General features: G+C 45.4%; 1 protein-coding gene across 7 annotated transcripts in view; it reads right to left on the bottom strand.

Annotated features, from left to right (window-relative positions):
- The window catches only part of NAV2 (neuron navigator 2), a 634,885-nt gene that overhangs the window by 241,059 nt on the left and 372,959 nt on the right, over positions 1 to 20,867 (bottom strand). For 6 of the 7 annotated variants that reach the window (XM_073604037.1, XM_073604035.1, XM_073604040.1 and 3 more), the window contains exon 2: positions 702 to 819. In XM_073604037.1, coding sequence (XP_073460138.1) covers positions 702 to 819 — 118 coding nt within the window. Of the gene's footprint in view, positions 1 to 701; positions 820 to 13,887; positions 14,131 to 20,867 lie in introns of those variants that run through there. The other variant, XM_073604041.1, reaches the window with a different exon arrangement.

Here is a 20,867-nt window from a genome sequence, read left to right on the forward strand (position 1 = left end):
TAGGCCCTTTATAGTACAAAAAACAGCAGATAATCACTACTGTAATTTTTTTTTTACTGTAGAACTGTGAAAGTAATACTTACAGTAGCGATTATTTGCTCTTTTTGTACTATAAAGGGCTCATTTTAGTTTTTTTTTTAACCCCATTATGTTACTGGCCGATTAATCGATTATGAAAATAGTAATCGATTAATTTCATAATCGATTAGTTGTCGATTAATCGATTAGTTGTTTCAGCCCTAGATCAGTCACTTAATGATCATTCAGAACCTTTGCCTAATCTCCTAAAAAAAAAACCTGGCAGATATAGAGACAACCTGACATGCAGTATGTGATTTTGCGTACAGCTGCACAGTTTGTGGAATTGTACAATCCAAATCTTTAGGTAGCTGCAATAATCTTACAATCTGCTACATGCAATCGCCTTTGAATTGGACAATATTTCTAATACTGTGTGATAATATCCAAAAAGCAAAAAACATAAATAAAAGTTGCAACGTGTGTGGCCCAATTTAGCCCAGGAGTGACCCTAGGACGTCAGATCAGACGCACACAAGTTTGAACTTGTCCCGAGCTTCTCCGTAAAAAACTTTATCCAGGTGGTGGAAAGTCCTCGGCTTCCTTGAGAAGTCTGTCAGGCAATCGCAGATTGTTCTTCAATGCACAAAAAAAAAAAGAAGAAAAAATGAAATGTGACTTACCAACAACCTGAATGATGTCGGCCAGCAGCACCCCGTCCGTCACATCCTGCTGGAGGTCTTTAATCAGACGCTTGTGGCCGGATTTTGCCAGGTAGTGGTTGGCCCAGTCTGTGTAAATCTGAAACAGAGTGAAGAATAGGAGAGACCTAAGTACAAGGAAAGTCGCCTTCCAGCCTCATTATTAAGACAGAATCCAGAAAAAAAAAAAAAAGAGCAGAAGAGATTTAACAAAAGCAGAGGGCCCATTAACATTCAGGACATGTTACAAAATCTCCAGTGCTTCTCCAATAGCCGGTGCCTTCTTCTATTGAGCCGTTGTGACATCACAGCTTAGCGTCAGGCAAAGAGAATGCCAGTGAATGGGCAGCCTGGCTGGGCGAGCGGGCGAAGGCTCAGCCGCAGCAATTTTAGCTCTATCTCGATGCCTCCTTCACTTTCAATAGATTATGTTGGGGGGATTAGCCGTTCCCCCCTCCATCTGCAAAAGGCTAATGTGTTTGTTTTCAAACTCCCCAATCACCAGACCGGCTGGTAATAGGACAACAGACAGGAGGGCTCTGCACCCCCCCCCCCCCCACCAGATGCCACATTTAAAATAAAAAAATGTAACATATTTTTATATAATTATAAGATATGCAAATTGTAATAAGAATCATTCATAAATAGATGGAAAATTCTATTGTTACTATTATGTTGTACGTTTATGTATTTATATAGCGCTGACATAGTTTGTAGTGCTGCATAAAGAAAACTGAGCTTTATACATTAGAGGAGCTCACACTCTAAAGTTCTCACCACAGACACACACTATTATTATTATTATTATATATTTATATAGAGCTCTTATATAGAGCTCTGAGATATTCCACAGTGCTGTACAGAGAATGCTAAAGCTGTCATACCAGTCTCTGTGACGTAGGGCATTAGAGTGTAAGCTCCTCTGGTGCTAAGATTGATGTGGCAGCTTCAATATTAGCTGTACATCACAGCGGTATATGTCAGAGCTATATAACTGTGTAACAATAGTAATACTGTGGGACTGTGGGGGGGGGACATTAGAGTGTACGCTCCTCTGGTACAGTCACACCTTATTATTATACAGTTAAAACTCTGACATATACCGCAGTTTTGTACAGAGAACACTGAGCCAGTCACATCAGTCTCTGTACCAGAGGAGCTTACACTCTAATATCCCCTCCCCCACAGTCACACACTGTTATTATTATACATTTATATAGCTCTGACATATACCGCAGTGCTGCACAGAGAACACTGAACCAATCACAGCAGTTTCTGCATCAGAGGAGCTTACACTCAAAAGTCCCCCCACAGTCACACACTATTATTATTATACATTTATATAGCTCTGGCATATACCACAGTGCTGTACATAGATCACTGAGCCAGTCACATCAGTCTCTGTACCAGAGGAGCTTACACTCTAATGTCTCCCCCCCCCCCCCCCCACAGTCACACACTATTATACATTTATATAGCTCTGACATATACCCCAGTGCTGTACAGAGAACACTGAACCAGCCACTTCAGTTTCTGCATCAGAGGAGCTTACACTCTAATGTCCCTCCACAGTCACACACTATTATTATACATTTATATAGCTCTGACATATACTGCAGTGCTGTACAGAGAACACTGAACCAGCTACTTCAGTTTCTGCATCAGAGGAGCTTACACTCTAATGTCCCCCCACAGTCACACACTATTATTATACATTTATATAGCTCTGACATATACCGCAGTGCTGTACAGGGGACACTGAGCTAATCACATCAGTCACTGTACCAGAGGAGCTCACACTCTAATGTATCCCCACAGTCACACACTATTATTATTATACATTTATACAGTACAGCTCTGACATATTCTTATATAACTTTCAAAATACTGCAGAACTACTATTCAGACAATACACTGGAATGTGTTTTATTGGGGGGGGGGGGGGATACAACACCTGCAAACATCTCCAGAAACAATAAAGGCGTTAGGGATTAGGAAAGGACTGGAAGAGGGAAGACTTTGTTATTTTCTTGCAGATAAATAAAAGCTGACCAGACTGAAGAGATCTCAGAGATAAGAGGGAACACACACAGACATTTTATCATTTCCTCCATGTAAACTGCACTTACAAATATTTACACACTAAACACAAGTACACAATGACAACAGCGTGATAACAAGTTTATGGCAGCCATATAAAAGGTCACTTTTCTCTTAAATCTCTGAAACCCGCCCAACAAACATTGCCTGGAAATGAGAAACCAGAGATGATTACAGCCAGCAACATCCACCGAAAACTGGATCAGGTTGGGCTGACCCCCTATAAAATATAAAGCTCTTCAAACACATTGTAGGCCATTGGATTACTGGGCCCTTTTTTGTAACACTTTGTACAGCAAGGCAGCAGGAGATTCCTGATATAATGTAATACCACTAAAATAATACAATGTAATAATACTAAAAATAATGCAATGCAATACTACTAAAAATGATACAACGCAATGCTACTAAAAATGATACAATGTAACAATGCTAAAAAAAAGATGCAATGGGAGTTATTTACGAAAGGCAAATCCACTTTGCACTACAAGTGCAGTCGCTGTAGATCTTATAGGGCGTACACACGGTCGGATTTTGTTCGGACATTCCGACAACAAAATCCATGGATTTTTTCCGACCGATGTTGGCTCAAACTTGTCTTGCATACACACGGTCACACAAAGTTGTCGGAAAATCTGATCGTTCTGAACGCGGTGACGTAAAACACGTACGTCGGGACTATAAACGGGGCAGTGGCCAATAGCTTTCATCTCTTTATTTATTCTGAGCATGCGTGGCACTTTGTCCGTCGGATTTGTGTACACACGATCGGAAATTCCGACAACGGATTTTGTTGTCGGAAAATTTTATCTCCTGCTCTCCAACTTTGTGTGTCGGAAAATCCGATGGAAAATGTCCGATGGAGCCCACACACGGTTGGAATTTCCGACAACACGCTCCGATCGGACATTTTCCATCGGAAAATCCGACCGTGTGTATGGAGCATTAGAAGATCTGAAATGAGGGGAAGCTCTGCTGATTTTATCATCCAATCATATGCAAGCTAAATTGCTGTCTTTTATTTTCTGTGCATGTCCCTCTCAGATCTACAGCGACTGCACTTGTAGTGCAAAGTGGATTTGCCTTTAGTAAATAACCCCCAATGCAATACTACTAAAAATGATACAATGTAATACTACTAAAATTATACAATGTAATAAAATTAAAAATATTAAAATAATAGAATGTAATTCTATTTAAAAAAAATAATACAATGTAATAATATTAAAATAATACAATGTAATACTACTAAAAAGAATATACAATGTAATCATATTAAAAATATGCTCTCGCAATTTGAAATCGCGGAACCACCGCAATTCCAAATCATGGCAGAACGTGCGATGCGCGTTTGGGTGACATTATTCTTTAATGGCACCCCAAAAACGGTGTGTTTTTGCCACGATGGTCATGCGGCATTCACTGTAAAACACGAGTTTATAGATCACACTAAGCTTGTCACCCAAAAAGGAGCCGGAGCTTCTTTTCGGGCAAAAAAAATGCACATATGGCAGCCCATTGAAGTGAATAGGTTGCCCTATGCAGGATATCCATAATCGCGCTTTAAAAATCGTGAGCGGAACGCTCGTTCCTGCTGCACGTGATCTGGATGGAGCCTTAAGAGAAGACTGTTGTGTGTTTGCACTGAGCGCACACTTTAAGTCGTTTTTTTTCTGAATGTAACTTGAGAGTATTATTTGATTCAACATGTTTGCCGATACATATTCTCTAGATGGTGTTTCTTATTGATATTTTGGGGTATTACCCCCCTTGTCTGCCTGTATACCAAGAAGTCTGGGACACAGCTAAATCACTGGTGAGATAAGGGTAAGTCTACTGTGTGATATGAAGAACAGTAGAACACAATCACTGTACAGGAATACTAAACCAGAAACCCAGCCTGTAGAAATAATAAGAAACTATGGGGGGAAATTTACTAAAACTGGAGAGTGAAAAATCTGGTGCAGCTGTGCATGGCAGCCAATCAGCTCATAACTTCAGCTTGTTCAATGAAGCTTTGACAATAAAACCTGGAAGCCGATTGGTTTCTATACAGAGCTGCACCAGATTTTGCACTCTCCAGTTTTAGTAAATCAGCCCCGATGGCCGCCCATGTGTATAGCCGTGGCCAAAAGTTTTGAGAATGAAACAAATATAAAATTTTCACAATGTCTGCTGCTTCAGTGTTTTTAGATCTTTTTGTCAGACGTTACTATGGTATACTGAAGTATAATGACAAGCATTCCATAAGTGTCAAAGGGTTTTAGTGACAATGACATGAAGTTTATGCAAAGAGTTAATATTTGCAGTGAAGACCCTTCTTTTTTCAAGACCTCTGCAATTCTCCCCTGGCCTGCTGTCATCAGCTTGAGGGCCACATCCTGACTGATGGCCGCCCCCCATTCTTGCATAATAAATGCTTGGAGTTAGTCAGAATTTGTGGGTTTTTTTGGTCACCCGCCTCTTGAGTATTGACCACAAGTTCTCAATGGGAGTAAGGTTTGAGGAGTTTCCTGGTCAAGGACCCAAAATTTTGATGTTTCATTCGCCAAGCCACTTAGATATCACTTTTGCCTTAGGGCAAGATGCTCCATCATGCTGGAAAAGGCATTGTTCCTCCCAAACTGTTCTTGGATGGTCGGGAGAAGTTGCTCTCGGAGGATGTTTTTGTACCATTCTTTATTCATGGCTGTATTCTTAGGCAACATTGTGAGTGAGCCCCCCACTCCCTTGGCTGAGAAGCAACCCCACACATGAATGGTCTCAGGATGCATGACACAGGACTGATGGTGGCGCTCACCTTTTCTTCTCTGGACAAGGTTTTTTCCGGATGCCCTCGAACAATCGGAAAGGGGATTCATCAGAGAAAATGACTTTCCCCCAGTCCTCAGCAGTCCAATCCCTGTACCTTTTGCAGAATATCAGTCTGTCCCTGATGTTTTTCCTGGAGAGAAGTCTACCAGTGACACCAGGCCGTCCTCCAGAAGCCTTCTCCTCACCCCCAGATGGCCTCACAGACACAGATTCTGACAGGACAGAGACACTAGGATCCACTGGTACAACCTCCGCCAACCCAGACTCCTCTCTATCCAGACGGAAGAATTCCTCTACCAACTCTGGCTTATTGTGAAAAGCCTCAGGGCACCGGCTATAAGAGCGACCAACCTTATCACATAGGTTACATTTAATGATGTTACAGTCCCTCACCAGATGCCCCAGTTCCTGGCACAAAGAGCACCCCCCCCTGCACTGGTGGTGCCCCCACCCCCTCTGCACTGGTGGTGCCCACACCCCTCTGCACTGGTGGTGCCCCCTCCCCCTCTGCACTGGTGGTGCCCCCCTTCTGCACTGGTGGTGCCCCCCCTTTTGAACTGGTGGTGCCCCCACCCCTCCCTCTGCACTGGTGGTGCCCCCATCACCCCCCTCTGCACTGGTGGTGCCCTCACCACCCCCCTTCTGCACTGATGGTGCCCCCCCCTCTGCACTGGTGGTGCCCCCATCACCCCCCTTCTGCACTGGTGGTGCCACACACCCCCTTCTGCACTGGTGGTGCCCCCCCCCTTTGCACTGGTGGTGCCCCCCTCCCTCTGCACTGGTGGTGCCCCCATCACCCCCCTCTGCACTGGTGGTGCCACACCCCCCCCTTCTGCATTGGTGGTGACCCCACCACCAACCCCCCCCCCCCCCCCCCCTGCACTGGCGGTGCCTCGATGCCGCAGCTGAATCAACTGGCTTGCTGGACTTTCTTGGCGCCCTGAATCCTTCTTCACAAATGCAGTGGAAATGTTTTTTATGGGATTAAGTTCATTTTCATGGCAAAGAGGGACTTTGCCATTAATTGCAATTCATCTGATCCCTCTTCATAACATTCTGGAGTATATGCAAAATTGTCATCATAACAAGTGAAGCAGCAGACTTTGTGAAAATTCTCAAAACTTTTGGCTACGGCTCTATGCTATATAAATAAAGTAAAATAATAATGTAAAACACACATTGATTAAATATGTTTACATTATTATAATGTAACTAAAAATAAGATCGCCTTCACAAATATATCTTACATCACTAAATATATGAACATCATTTCACAAGACATTTTCAATCTTTTTAAATCTGCAGTTCTCACTATACTAATCCCCGGTGATCCTGCCATGAAAGGGCCTTGTTCAGGCACTTCCTGTTACAGGGTGACAACGCTGTTTCCCTTTCTCCCAATCGCGCTCTGTGTTGTCACCCAGACACATTGGCTTTTTAACAGAAAGAAGCGTCCCTTCTGATGCCCATTACACAGACATGGCACGCTACTGTCACCATCAGGAAACCTGCCCCGAGAAATGCCACGCAGCCATCGCTGGAGTACATGCAGACATGAAGTGGGTGCAAAGAGGCTGCAAGAGATCAGCAGCACTGAGATGTAACAAGGATTAAAAAACAAACATTACTTTCTAAAATGAAAAATAAAAAAAAGGCAATGGTTTCTTGTACGCAGTTGGAATTTACATCTACTTTAAATGTAAAGAGACTCCTCCAATCCATATTATGGCCAGCTAAGCTCTGTATACAGCATATATCCATGGCACGGCACATTTCCATGTTGTCTAGTGACCTACAGGTAAATATTTCCAGCGACCGGCATGAATCACCGCATGGAGTGTGCCATAAAGGAAGATGAAAGGGAAGGAGCCTGGAGCCGGGGGCACCTGCACTCCAATGAGTCCTCTCAGTGACTGTACCTTTCCAGAGGAGCAGTTAGATGGACGGACGCGGCTGGCAGGGATCCCTGGCTCTCTCCAGTCTCTGTGTCTTTATTTTTCTGGTATATTTTGAAGTGTGATGTCATATGTGATGTTGGGGGCCGGCGGGCAGGGGGCGGAGTGTAAAGCACAATGATCTGAGGGGTCATTATTTGCCACACTTGGCGTGTGAACTGTATGACGGGGGGGGGCTGTACTTTCCATCCCCCGGGATGTGAAGGAACCACACATCCCATAGTACAGAGCCTGCATAGGATTTCTGGAATAGGATCTGAGCTGTGCAGTTACTGAACGTATCCCTTCCCTTTATCTGCTTTGGAATGATTTGTTAGTGGTTTTGTATTATTAGACAATCCCAGATAATGTATAAATGAGGGGGCCCTCTGATGGAGACAAGTGATGTAAGGGGGCACTCTAATGGGGACCCCGATGTAAAGAGGAACTCTGATGGGGACCCCTGAGTAAGGAGGAACACTGATGGGGACCCCTGATGTAAAGGGGAATTCTGATGGGGACCCTGATGGGAGGGGGAACTCTGATGGGGACCCTGATGGGAGGGGGAACTCTGATGGGTACCCTGATGTATGGGGGCACTCTGATGGGGACCCTGATGTATGGGGGCACTCTGATGGGGACCCTGATGTATGGGGGCACGCTGATGGGGACCCTGATGTATGGGGGCACGCTGATGGGGACCCTGATGTAAGGGGGCACGCTGATGGGGACCCTGATGTAAGGGGGAACTCTAAAGGGGACTCTGATGTAAGGGGGAACTCTGATGGGGACCCTGATGTATGGGGGCACTCTGATGGGTACCCTGATGGGAGGAGGAACTCTGATGGGGACCCTGATGTATGGGGGAACTCTGATGGGTACCCTGATGGGAGGAGGAACTCTGATGGGGACCCTGATGGGAGGGGGAACTCTGATGGGGACCCTGATGTATGGGGGCACTCTGATGGGGACCTTGATGTATGGGGGCACTCTGATGGGGACCCTGATGTATGGGGGCACGCTGATGGGGACTCTGATGTATGGGGGCACGCTGATGGGGACCCTGATGTAAGGGGGCACGCTGATGGGGACCCTGATGTAAGGGGGAACTCTAAAGGGGACTCTGATGTAAGGGGGAACTCTGATGGGGACCCTGATGTATGGGGGCACTCTGATGGAGACCCTGATGTATGGGGGCACGCTGATGGGGACCCTGATGTATGGGGGCATGCTGATGGGGACCCTGATGTATGGGGGCACTCTAATGGGGACCCCGATGTAAAGAGGAACTCTGATGGGGACCCCGGATGTAAAGGGGCACTCTGATGGGGACCCCTGATGTAAAGGGGCACTCTGATGGGGACCCTGATGTAAGGGGGAACAATCATGGGGACCCTGATGGGAGGGGGAACTCTCATGGGGACCCTGATGGGAGGGGGAACTCTCATGGGGACCCTGATGGGAGGGGGAACTCTGATGGGGACCCTGATGTATGGGGGCACGCTGATGGGGACCCTGATGTATGGGGGCACTCTGATGGAGACCCTGATGTATGGGGGCACTCTGATGGAGACCCTGATGTATGGGGGCACGCTAATGGGGACCCTGATGTATGGGGGCACTCTGATGGGGACCCTGATGTATGGGGGCACGCTGATGGGGACCCTGATGTATGGGGGCACACTGATGGGGACCCTGATGTATGGGGGCACTCTGATGGGGACCCTGATGTATGGGGGCACTCTGATGGGGACCCTGATGTAAGGGGGCACTCTGATGGGGACCCTGATGTAAGGGGGTACCGGTACGCAAGTTCATGCACTAGCTTTTGCGGGTGCGCACCCACCACGTAAACAAGGCGGATCCCCGTTCTGACAGGGGAGGAGAGAAAGTTCCTAGTGATCAGGAACAGCGATCTCTCTGTTCTCCCAGTCAGTCCCCTCCCCCCACAGTTAGAAACACCTCCCTAGGGAACACATTTCACCCCTTGATCGCCCCCTAGTGTCAACCCCTTCCCTGCCAATGACATTTATACATTGATCAGTGCATTTTTACAGCACTGATCATTGTATTGGTGTCTCTGGTCACCAAAAAGTGTCACTTAGGGTCAGATGTGTCCGCCGCAATGTTGCAGTCTCGCTAAAAATCGCAGATCACCGACATTACTAGTAAAAACAATAAAAAATAAATTAAAATGTCCCTAAATCTTTCCCCTATTTTGTAGACGCTATAACTTTTTCACAACACAATCAATATACGCTTATTGTGATTTTTCTTTTACCAAAAATGAGTAGCAGAATACATATTGGTTTAAACTGATGAATACATTATATATATATATATATATATATATATATATATATATATATATATATATATATATATATATATATTTATATTAAATATGTAAAAAATATTGTTTTTTTTTTTTTCAAAATTGTTGCTTTTTTTTGTTTATAGTACGACCGCACAATTGTCAGTTAAAGCGACGCAGTGCGGTATTGCAAAAAATGGCCTGGTCATCAACTGATTCCGGACCAGCCGCCGCAGTTTTACTGCGCGAAATCACATTAATGTACGTGATCTCGCGAGGTCAGGATAGCAGGCGTGGGTGCCGATGCTCGGGTCCCGCGGACCCGATGTCCGCCGGGAGTACAGCGATCGTCTCACGGAGAGGAAGAACGGGGAAATGCTAATGTAAACATTTCCCTATTCTTCCTAGTGACAGGACACTGATCACAGCTCCCTGTGTTCGGGAGCAGTGATCAATGTCGTGTCACACGTAGCCCACCCCCCCTACAGTTAGAACACATCCCTAGGACACACGTAACTCCTTTCCTGCCCCCTACTGGTTAACCCCTTCACTGCCAGTCACATTTACACAGTAATAAGTGCATTTTTATAGCCCTAATCGCTGTATAAATGTGAATGGTCCCAAAATGGTGCCAAAATTGTCCGATGTATCCGCCATGTCTCAGTCACGATAAAAATCGCAGATTGCCACCATTACTAGTATAAAAAAAAAAAATTATTAATAAAAATGCCATTAAACTATCCCCTATTTTGTAGACGCTATAACTTTTGCGCAAACCAATCAATACACGCGATTTTTTTTTTTTACCGAAAATATGTAGAAGAATACGTAGCAGCCTAAACTGAGGGAAAAAATTGTTTATTTTATATATTTTTGGGGATATTTATTATAGAAAAAAGGTAAAAAATATTGCTTTTTTTTTTTTTTTTTTTTTAAATGGTTGCTCTATTTTTGTTTATAACGCAAAAAATAAAAACTGCAGAGGTGATCAAATACCACCAAAAGAAAGCTCTATTTGTAGGAAAAAAAGGATCTCAAACTTGTTTGGGAGTCACGTCGCACGACCGCGCAATCATCAGTTAAAGCGACGCAGTGCCGAATCGCAAAAACTGGCCCAGTCATTGGGCAGCCAAATCCTCCGGGGCTGAAGTGGTTAATTATAAAGGATGCAGCTATCCTAAATAACGATACTGTTGCGGTATATTGTGACAGGTCAGTGATGTATTCATGCAGACTTGTACATTAACTTTAATAGGATATAAGAACTGCTGGGGTCCCATAATGTGCTCTCCTCCCAGGCTCTGCAGTCAGATGTGAGTGTGTGACAAGCTTGCTGTACAGTGAATGACCCCCCCATGTCTGGGTGTCATGTAACAAAGCATGAAAACACATTCCCCAGGCTCTGCTCATCAGTGAGTGGCGGCTCTGTGACTCAGGAGTCAATGACAATGATTCAGAGATCTGTCAGAGCCCCCCCTTGTCCTGTACAGGGGGCACACTGCCTGCAGCCTGCTCCTTCCATTGTCAGCTGACAGCCCCTTGTCACACAATCCACCGCCATGAATAGGAATGATGGGTTCTGCTCTCCCTGTGGAAGAGGGAAAGGTCATATTAACAATGGAGCTTCCCAGAAATGGTGTTAGTAAGGACCCCGCTGACTCATGTTCATAGTGTGATATCTGAAAACACCGGATTACAGTGACAGCCGGGCAGTCCTGAGCAGTGACTACGCAGATTATTATTATTATTATTATTATTATTCAGGATTTATAAAGTGCCAAGTGTTTGTGCAGCGCTTTACAACATGAGGGCAGACAGTACAGCAACAATACAATTCAAAACAAGAGGGTTAGGAGGGCCCCGCTCCTGGGAGCTTGCAATCTAATAAGGGAGGGGCTGGTGGAACAAAATGTAATAACTGTGAGGGATGAACTTGATGGGAGAAATAAAAGATTCAGTTTTTAGGTGAAGGTAGGAGAGGCTTCCCTGAAGAGAGGAGTTTTCAGAGATTGCCTAAAAAGTGGAGAGAGTAGGAGATAGCCGGACAGATTGGGGCAGGGAGTTCCAGAGGATGGGAGAGGCTCAGGGGCAGCAGCGCCGGCCATTAGAGGCCGGCGCCACCCCCTCTATAATTCCACCCCCCTATATGCATAATGGATGAATCTATCCACGGCCGCCGCAGCCACCCCCCTTTCAGGACGCCGGGCACATGAATTACAGCGGTGGGTGGTGTTTTTTTTTTTTTTTGAAGCACCTGATTAGAAGCAGAGGCTCTAATAGTCTTCAAAATAGGGTGGGCTCAGGTCGTAGAGAGTGCGACCGGAGCCCGCCCAGGTGTGTTACAACAGCAAATGAACATTCGCTGTTGTAACACTGATCTGGCCAATCAGAAGCTGAACCCATTTTCCAATTGGCCTTAAAGAGAAGACTCCCGATTGGCCGCCGAGGAGGAGGGAGATAACGGAAGCCGACGCCGTGATGACCCGTGGAGAGCAGGAGAACGGAAAGGCCGCCACCGCCGAGCAGGGGAAGCCGCTGGTGGGGGGGGGGGGTATACTGTTTGCCGCCCCTTCAAAAAAATTTCCACCGGCCGCCACTGCTCGGTAGAAGTCCTGGAGATGAGCAGTGGAGGAGGAGACAAGGGAACTAGAGAGCAGGAGGTCTTGGGAGGAGCGGAGAGGAAGGTTTGGGAGATATTTGGAGACAAGATTGGCGATGTTGATTATACCCGGGTCATCGGTCCTCCAGTGTGAAGGGGATCTGCAATAACAATGTTTGTGTCTAATGTGACACCTTAACCTGGTATATCATTGTTTGTGTTTGGGGTTCGTTATTTTTTTCGTTTTTTTCCTTTGTTGTTTTTTTAAAAACACAAACGTTTACTTTAACAAAGCTTTTTCCTGATTCTTTCTATACAGAGAATTCTCTGCTCAAGCCGACAACTGTCAAAAAAACAAAAAAAAACAACAACAACAAAAAACAAAACAGGGAGTCTGCCAAGTTTCACAAGATTCCTCTGCTGCACCAACTATAAACATTGTAACGTTTTGTTCTTTAGATAGATCATAGGAATGAACTTCGGTCTGTAAATGAGGGAAGTTTAACCACTTAAAGACTAAACCTTTTTCTGACACTTGTTGGTTTCAAGTTAAAATCAGTATTTTTTGCTAGAAAATTACATAGAACCCCCAAACATATATATATATATATATATATATATATATATATATATATATATATATATATATATATATTTATTTTTTTTTTTAAGCAGAGACCCTAGAGAATAAAATAGCGGTCGTTGCAATATTTTTTTATGTCACACTGTATTTGCGCAGCGGTCTTTCAAATACAATTTATTTTGGGAAAAAAATACACTTTATTGAATTTAAAAAAAAACTAAACAGTAAAGTTAGCCCAATTTTTTTGTATAATGTGAAAGACGAGAGAATCGTGATCTTTATTCTAAGCAAAAAAATTGTGATTCTCATTTTGGCCAGAATCGTGCAGCTCCACCTGGCGGTGGACTACATATAACAGCATGCCATGGACCGACAAATGGTGCCATGACGAGCCCAACAGGTTGTCTACTGTACATTGACACATGATAAGATTCTGAAATATGTAAATTTCCAGAACAGGTATGGGTGTACATCAGCAGTAAACAGTCAATGCTAAATATACAACATTACTGGTAATGTGTGGTCTAGAGCAACCAATCAGAAATGACCTCTCAAGCTGGTCAAATCAGACTAATGCAAACTGATTTTTGAGTGGTTGCTGAGGAGGGGGGGGTGTCACTGTTCTATGCTGTTTAAAAACAAAAATCACAACTGGTTCATGTTTACTTAACAACAGAAATAAAAACAACAACAAATGTATCTAAAACACCGACACCAGAAGAGAAATATTCTGTATAAAGTACAGAAAGAACATTCAGCCCCTCCACCGCCTCCGGACATCCCACCACTTCCTATGAGACACACAGATAACATGCAGATCTTACTTTCTTATAGTGATTGAAGGAAATTTTACTCCCATTCCGTTCCGGCACCCAAAATCTCAGGCTTGCGGGCATTGCACACAGGCAGGGGCCTGGAGAGATGAGAGAGGAGTGCGAGGCTGTGGGGGCCCCCGGGCTCTGGAGGACAGGGGGGGGTTATGTGTCAGGATACTCGGGGTAATTTTAGCCTCGGAGCCATCAGATTTCATTACAGGGCAGGTTCTCTCCCATTGGATCCTCCCTACTGGATTCTCTGCCAACTTCACACATCCTTGGCGGGACTTCACACAAAGTTTAAATATTATCCCTTCCTGTCCCACCTTACCTCATCCCTTTAAAGGGATATAGACATGCAAAAAAAAAAAAAGGGGTATCTAAACCCAGGAAGAAAAATGTAAGCTTACCAGTCCTTAGATGTGGGGAGTTCAATAGTTTTCTTTTTTTTTAGGCTTTTCCCACTATATTTTCACCGGCCACTAACACACTTCTCTAGGGGGGCAGCGCTCACCATCAGTGCCAGGACAAGGTCATCCAGAGCCCAGGGTAATTTGTGTGCCCCCCCCAGATGTATGAGCATTCTGTGTCAGCAACCCCCCCCCCCCAAAAAAAAAGGAGCACTAATCGGCATGCTTACCCCCAAGCATCAATTCCCCCTCCAGTACAAATCTGCCCCCTATTGAAATTCTCCATCCCTGCAAAAATCTTCACCCCCCCCCAGTTCAAACATTTCCCCGTCCTAGCACAAATCCTCTACCCCTAGCTCTCAAATTTCCCCTCCAAGCAGTGTCATCAGCTAATGGTATTTTTTATTAAATTTTTTTGGGGTGGGGGGCATTCATGATGGACTGAAGGGGGGACGGTCTATGTAAAGGTAATCCAATGAGAAGGGAGCTGCAGTAGTCGAGGCGAGAGATGAGCAGGGAGTGAATTAGAAGCTTGGTGGCGTCATTAGTGATCAGTGATAATACTGTACACTGTACTAATGACACTGGCTGGCAAGGGGTTAACATCAAGGGGTTAAAGAGGAGTCCCCCCCCCCCCCCCCCCCCAAAAAAAAAAAAAATGTAAGAAGTCAGCAGCTGCAAATAGTGTAGCTGTTGACTTTTCCTATTAGGGCACTTACCTGTTGCATTCAGAGGTGACATCACCCGATCCGGTTCGTCAATCGGCTCTCGGGTGCTTGCTCCTCGCATCTTGGCTAAAGGGAAAACAGAAGTTTGCTACTGCGCATGCGCAAATCACGCTGCGCTTTGTGAATGGGCTGGCTGCAGGAGGGGAGGAGGGCTGAAGTGAGCAAGAAGTAAGAGCAGATACCTGTCAAAACCAGGGACCCAATGCCCCCTCTCCCCCACAAAGGTGCCAAGTGTGGCAGTGGAGGGGGGGGAGGGGCAGACAGGCGGAGCTTTCCCCTTTTGGGTGGAGCTGCACTTTAAATGTGTACGCTGCTAAACCAGGAAGTACAGCGCAATGTGCCTAACAGTGCCAGGTCGGCAAGAGGTTAAATAAGCATGCAGTGCATGTGGCGTATTGCTTATTAGTTACTTTTGTTATAGTTACATAGTTACATAGTAGGTGAGGTTGAAAAAAGACACAAGTCCAACCTAAAGTATAGTAAACCTATAGTAACGCATCAATCTGAATGGGCCCTAAAAATCTGACCCTGTGGCGCTCAGTCCTGCTCTCCAACATCTCTCATATTTTAGCAGCGTGAAGAAGGCTTTAGACAGCCTGATTTCCCCCGTCAGCTGGTGTTCCAAAGACGACGACCAGCAACAATCACACAAATGAAAAAGCATGCTCGCCGATTCTCATCGACCTCTACAGCGAGGACTGTACTGAGGCCGCCGGTAGTTTGTTGAGAAACAAACAAGTAAATAAAACAAGACAGAAGGTGGCAGTATTTCCGCGTCAAACGATTGATCCGGTGCAGATTGACATCACGCATTTGTGTGTATGAACCGGCAGCAACGAATGAAGACAGAGTGCCCGGCTTTCTTGACAACAATTAAGCGATTCCATTTGGAGACCTGTTAAACATAATGTAATAAGCCACTGATTCGCCATCTGTTGAGCAGATGCTCGGCTTATTACAGTCTGTCTTCCTCGATCGTTCAGAAATCTGATTTGCGCATTATGAATCTTCAAGGTGAAAATGTGATATAAAAAAAAAAAGGAGGGGATCCGGAATCAGCGAGACGAAAATATTCAACCGAACGCAATGTGCTCTTCCAAGCTAAAACTGAAGATCAATCTGCTTAGTTTGCCCGCCCTCAAAATCGACATGCTAACGAAATGTTTACAGTGTAAAGCCTAGTACACGAGCCAAATGTCGAACGGCATTGGCCGCTTCAACAAAAGCCGGCCGACATTCGGCCCGTGTTTACTGCAGTCAATCCGACAGAAGCGGGACCATTCGGTATGACATTAATGGCCTCCCAGTCTTAGTCCGTAGGGTTCAGTATTGAGTTGGCTCCGCCCTTTGCAGCTATAACAGCTTCAACTCTTCTGGGAAGGCCGTCCACAAGGTTTAGGAGTGTGTCTATGGGAATGTTTGACCATTCTTCCAGAAGCAGATTTGTGAGGTCAGGCACTGATGCTGGATGAGAAGGCTTGGCTCGCAGTCTCCGCTCTAATTTACCCCAAAGGTGTTCTATCGGGTTGAGGTCAGGACTCTGTGCAGGCCAGTCAAGTTCCTCCACCCCAAACTCGCTCATCCATGTCTTTATGGACCTTGCTTTGTGCACTGGTCCGAATCATTTGGTGGAGGGGGGATTATGGTGGGGGGGTTGTTTTTCAGGGGTTGGGTTTGGCCCCTTAGTGTTAGTAAAGGGAACTCTTAACCTCCCTGGCGGTATGATTATTTCGGATTTTAGGTGCTGAAAGCGGTACAATTATTTTGCATGGAAATTTGGCGTTTTATATTGTAGGTCTGTAAATCTTAACAATAACACACTTAAATCTGTCCAAACCAGAGTCTAGTAGATATCCCGGGTATGATGAAGTTTGAAACACAAAAACATAAATTATAATATAATAAATAAAAATAAATAATTAAAAAAAATAAAAATAAATAGTAATAAAATAAATTTCCCCACGATTCACTATCGCTCAATTCTGCAAGTGTTCTAATTTACTATCGCTGTTTTCTAGCTGGTCTAAAGCCACTTTTGACGTAAAGGGACACTTTTTGGTTGCTATGGACAATCTCCAGTTTCCAGGCAGAAAGAACAGTATATATCACATAAAACTGCATGCAGGGCATGGGCCAAAGCACTGGGGACAAAAGGGATGTGAAATCATTTCATACAGTACTGTAATCTGTAAGATTACAGTACTGTATGTGTTATGATTTTGACTTTTTTTTAAATTTGCCGCCAGGCTCCGCCCCCGTGCGTCGCTCGCAGGGAACGGAGCCTGGCACGGAGAGGCTTCGGAGGAGGACGGAGCCCTCGGACACTGCGGGGGACATCGCAGGATCCCGGGGACAAGGTAAGTAAGGAGGCACCAGGATCCTGCGATGTAATCCCGAGTGTGGCTCGGGGTTACCGCTAATGGTCCTGAATTTTAACCCCGAGCCACACTCGGGAAAACCGCCAAGGAGGCTACGTCGCCAGCATACCAAGACATTGTGGACTTTTTCTTGCTCCCAAATTTGTGGGGACAGTTTGGGGATGGCCCCTTCCTGTTCCAACATGACTGCGCACCAGTGCACAAAGCAAGGTCCATAAAAGACATGGATGAGCGAGTTTGGGGTGGAGGAACTTGACTGGCCTGCACAGAGTCCTGACCTCAACCCAATTGAACACCTTTGGGGTAAATTAGAGCGGAGACTGCGAGCCAGGCCTTCTTATCCAACATCAAAGCCTGACCTCACAAATGTGCTTCTGGAAGAATGGTCAAACATTTGCTTCGAAAGCGGTATGATTTTCTGATCGTGTGTGTGCAGCCTTTACCTCCTTTACCTGGTGAGAACAAACAAACTGTCTTGTTATCTTATCCGGCACAGATGAGGTCACATACCTTCCCCCTTGTAAAGGGAAGATGCAGTAAGGTGAATTCCTGTATAAACATCCTAAGAGGCCACTCTGGGAGCCCTCAGAATTAATCCTGGAAATGGAGTGTTTGAACATTTATTAGTGGTAGCGGCCTGAGAAGAGCCCATAGTAGTCAACATGAGCAGTCTTTAGTAACGTTTGGCTGATCAAAGGCAGATTATATCAAAGGCCAGCGCCTGACACTAAAGATTCGACTCAGACAAGCAGGGCCGAGGAAGAACCCAAGAAGAAGAAAAGATCTGAGGAAGAACCCAACAAGAAGAAAAGATCTGAGGAAGAACCCAAGAAGAAAAAAAGATCTGAGGAAGAACCCAACAAGAAGAAAAGATCTGAGAAAGAACCCAACAAGAAGAAAAGATCTGAGGAAGAACCCTACAAGAAGAAAAGATCTGAGGAAGAACCCTACAAGAAGAAAAGATCTGAGGAAGAACCCTACAAGAAGAAAAGATCTGAGGAAGAACCCTACAAGAAGAAAAGATCTGAGGAAGAACCCAACAAGAAGAAAAGATCTGAGGAAGAACCCTACAAGAAGAAAAGATCTGAGGAAGAACCCTACAAGAAGAAAAGATCTGGAGTAACACTTTCCCTGCCGGCACAGTGACAATAAAGCACAGTGGGGGGAGATTTACCAAAACTGGAGCACTCAGGATCCGGTGCAGCTGTGCATAGTAACCAATCAGCTTCTAACTTCAGCTTGTTCAAATAAGCTTTGACAATAAAACCTGGAATCTGATTGGTTTCTATGCAGAGCTGCACCAGATTTTTGCACGCTCCAGTTTTAGTAACTCAATCCCCATTGTGCCTTCCTTCAGAGCTTGATGGGTTCCAAATCTTGGGGTGCATGCTAAGACTTGTAGTCCCCCGAGAGGATAAAAAAAGTTCCGCTAGCTGTTCTCTGATCTGATTCGTGCACCACTTCAAAGGGAATTATTAGGCTTCATGATTAAAATATTATTGGAGGATTAGAAGGAGCTCAAGTCTGAACTTGTTTGTATCAAGAAGCGTTTTATATCAAAGGACTTAAAAACTGAAAAAGTTATTTTAGGTGAGCGATAATATTCACACACAGGAACCGTAACTGTGCCGCCTTCCGCCCTGGCTGCTGTGCCATGTGAACACGGGCAACCATAATTAGTCCCCGCGGGTCCTGGATGCAGAACAGGAAAACCCTTGGCCTGAGCTCTGCTTTTACTTAAAGGGTGACGCCATCTTCATGGAATCTCCTATATGGTTTGTTACCTCTTGCTTACTGGGCACTCAAACCCCCCTCCTGCCCAGACCAATTTTTAGCTTTCAGCGCTCACACTTTGAATGACAATTGCGCGGTCATGCAACACTGTACCCGAATTAAATTTTTATAGTTTTTTTCACAAAAATTGAGCTTTCTTTTGGTGGTATTTAATCACCACTGGGGTTTTTATTTTTTTGCTAAACAAACAAAAATCAAAGAAATATTTGAAAAAAAAAAAAAAAAAAAATTTCATAGCTTGTTATAAAATTTTGCAAACGGGTAATTTTTCTCCTTCATTGATATTCGCTGATGAGGCTGCACTGATGGGTGGCACTGATAGATGTCACTGATGGGCACTGATAGGTGGCACTGGTAGGTGGCATTGATAGGCAGCACTGGTGATGAGGCACTGTGGGCACTGATAGGTGACACTGTGGGCACTGATAGGTAACACTGTGGGCACTGATAGGTAACACTGTGGGCACTGATGGGTGGTACTGTGGGCACTGGTAGGTGGCACTGATGGGCACTGGTAGGTGGCACTGATAGGCAGCACTGGTAATGAGGCACTGTGGGCACTGATAGGTGACACTATGGGCACTAATAGGTAACACTGTGGGCACTGATAGGTAACACTGTGGGCACTGATGGGTGGTACTGTGGGCACTGGTAGGTGGCACTGATGGGCACTGGTAGGTGGCACTGATAGGCAGCACTGGTAATGAGGCACTGTGGGCACTGATAGGTGACACTGTGGGCACTGGTAGGTGACACTATGGGCACTAATAGGTAACACTGTGGGCACTGATGGGTGGTACTGTGGGCACTGGTAGGTGGCACAGAAGCCTCTGCAGAGGCTCTCCACGATCGGGACCGATGTCCCTCTCACAGCCACCGGTGATCGGCTCTTTTTTTTTCCTCACGCTACTAGAGAAAAAATAGCCGATTACCGGCTCTGTTTACATCACATGATTAGCTGTCATTGGCTGACAGCTGATCACGTGGCAAGGGGTCGGGATCATAGACTCGCTGATCACAGAGCGCGCCGCACGCGCCCTGCAGGGGGCGCGCAGGCCGCTCGAACACGGGAGGACGTCTATGGACGCCCACCCAGCAAATTAGGTCCGCGGCTCCGCGCTGCAGCCGACTTTCAGCTATAGCGCGGACGGGAGGTGGTTAAAATCCCTGCAATGTACAGAGTATCCACAGGGGGTTGTTTTCTTCTCAACAAAAGTGGAGTTACTCTTTAAGTCCTCTTAATGGGGGTCTCATTGGGAAAAGCATGAGGTGGCATGCAGCTTAGAGAATACAACCACATGCCCCAAGATGTTAAGCTCGATCCCCTCTTTTGGGTCTATCAGTTGCCGGGCATTTGGCCGGTGTCAGAAACATCCTTCTTCAAAATTGGTTACATTAAAGTGGTTGCAAACCCTTACATACCCCAAGTGAAGTGACCCCTCCCCCATGAGGGTCCTACATAAATACTCCTACATAAGTTGCACCGGTATGGTTCTGCAGTCTACCCTCCTCTACAGTCATTCAAAGTCCAGAATTTATAAAGCTTGTATGAGCTGTCAGAAAAAGGAGGTGGGAGAATTGAAGTTACACTCTGTAGAGCTGAGTGAGAAGCGCTCTGAGAGCTGACTAGAGGGAAGAGAGAGACACATCCCCTTCACACAGCAACACAGGAACAGAGC

Source organism: Aquarana catesbeiana, linkage group LG11 (genome assembly GCF_042186555.1).
Source record: "Aquarana catesbeiana isolate 2022-GZ linkage group LG11, ASM4218655v1, whole genome shotgun sequence".
Lineage (NCBI taxonomy): Eukaryota > Metazoa > Chordata > Amphibia > Anura > Ranidae > Aquarana > Aquarana catesbeiana.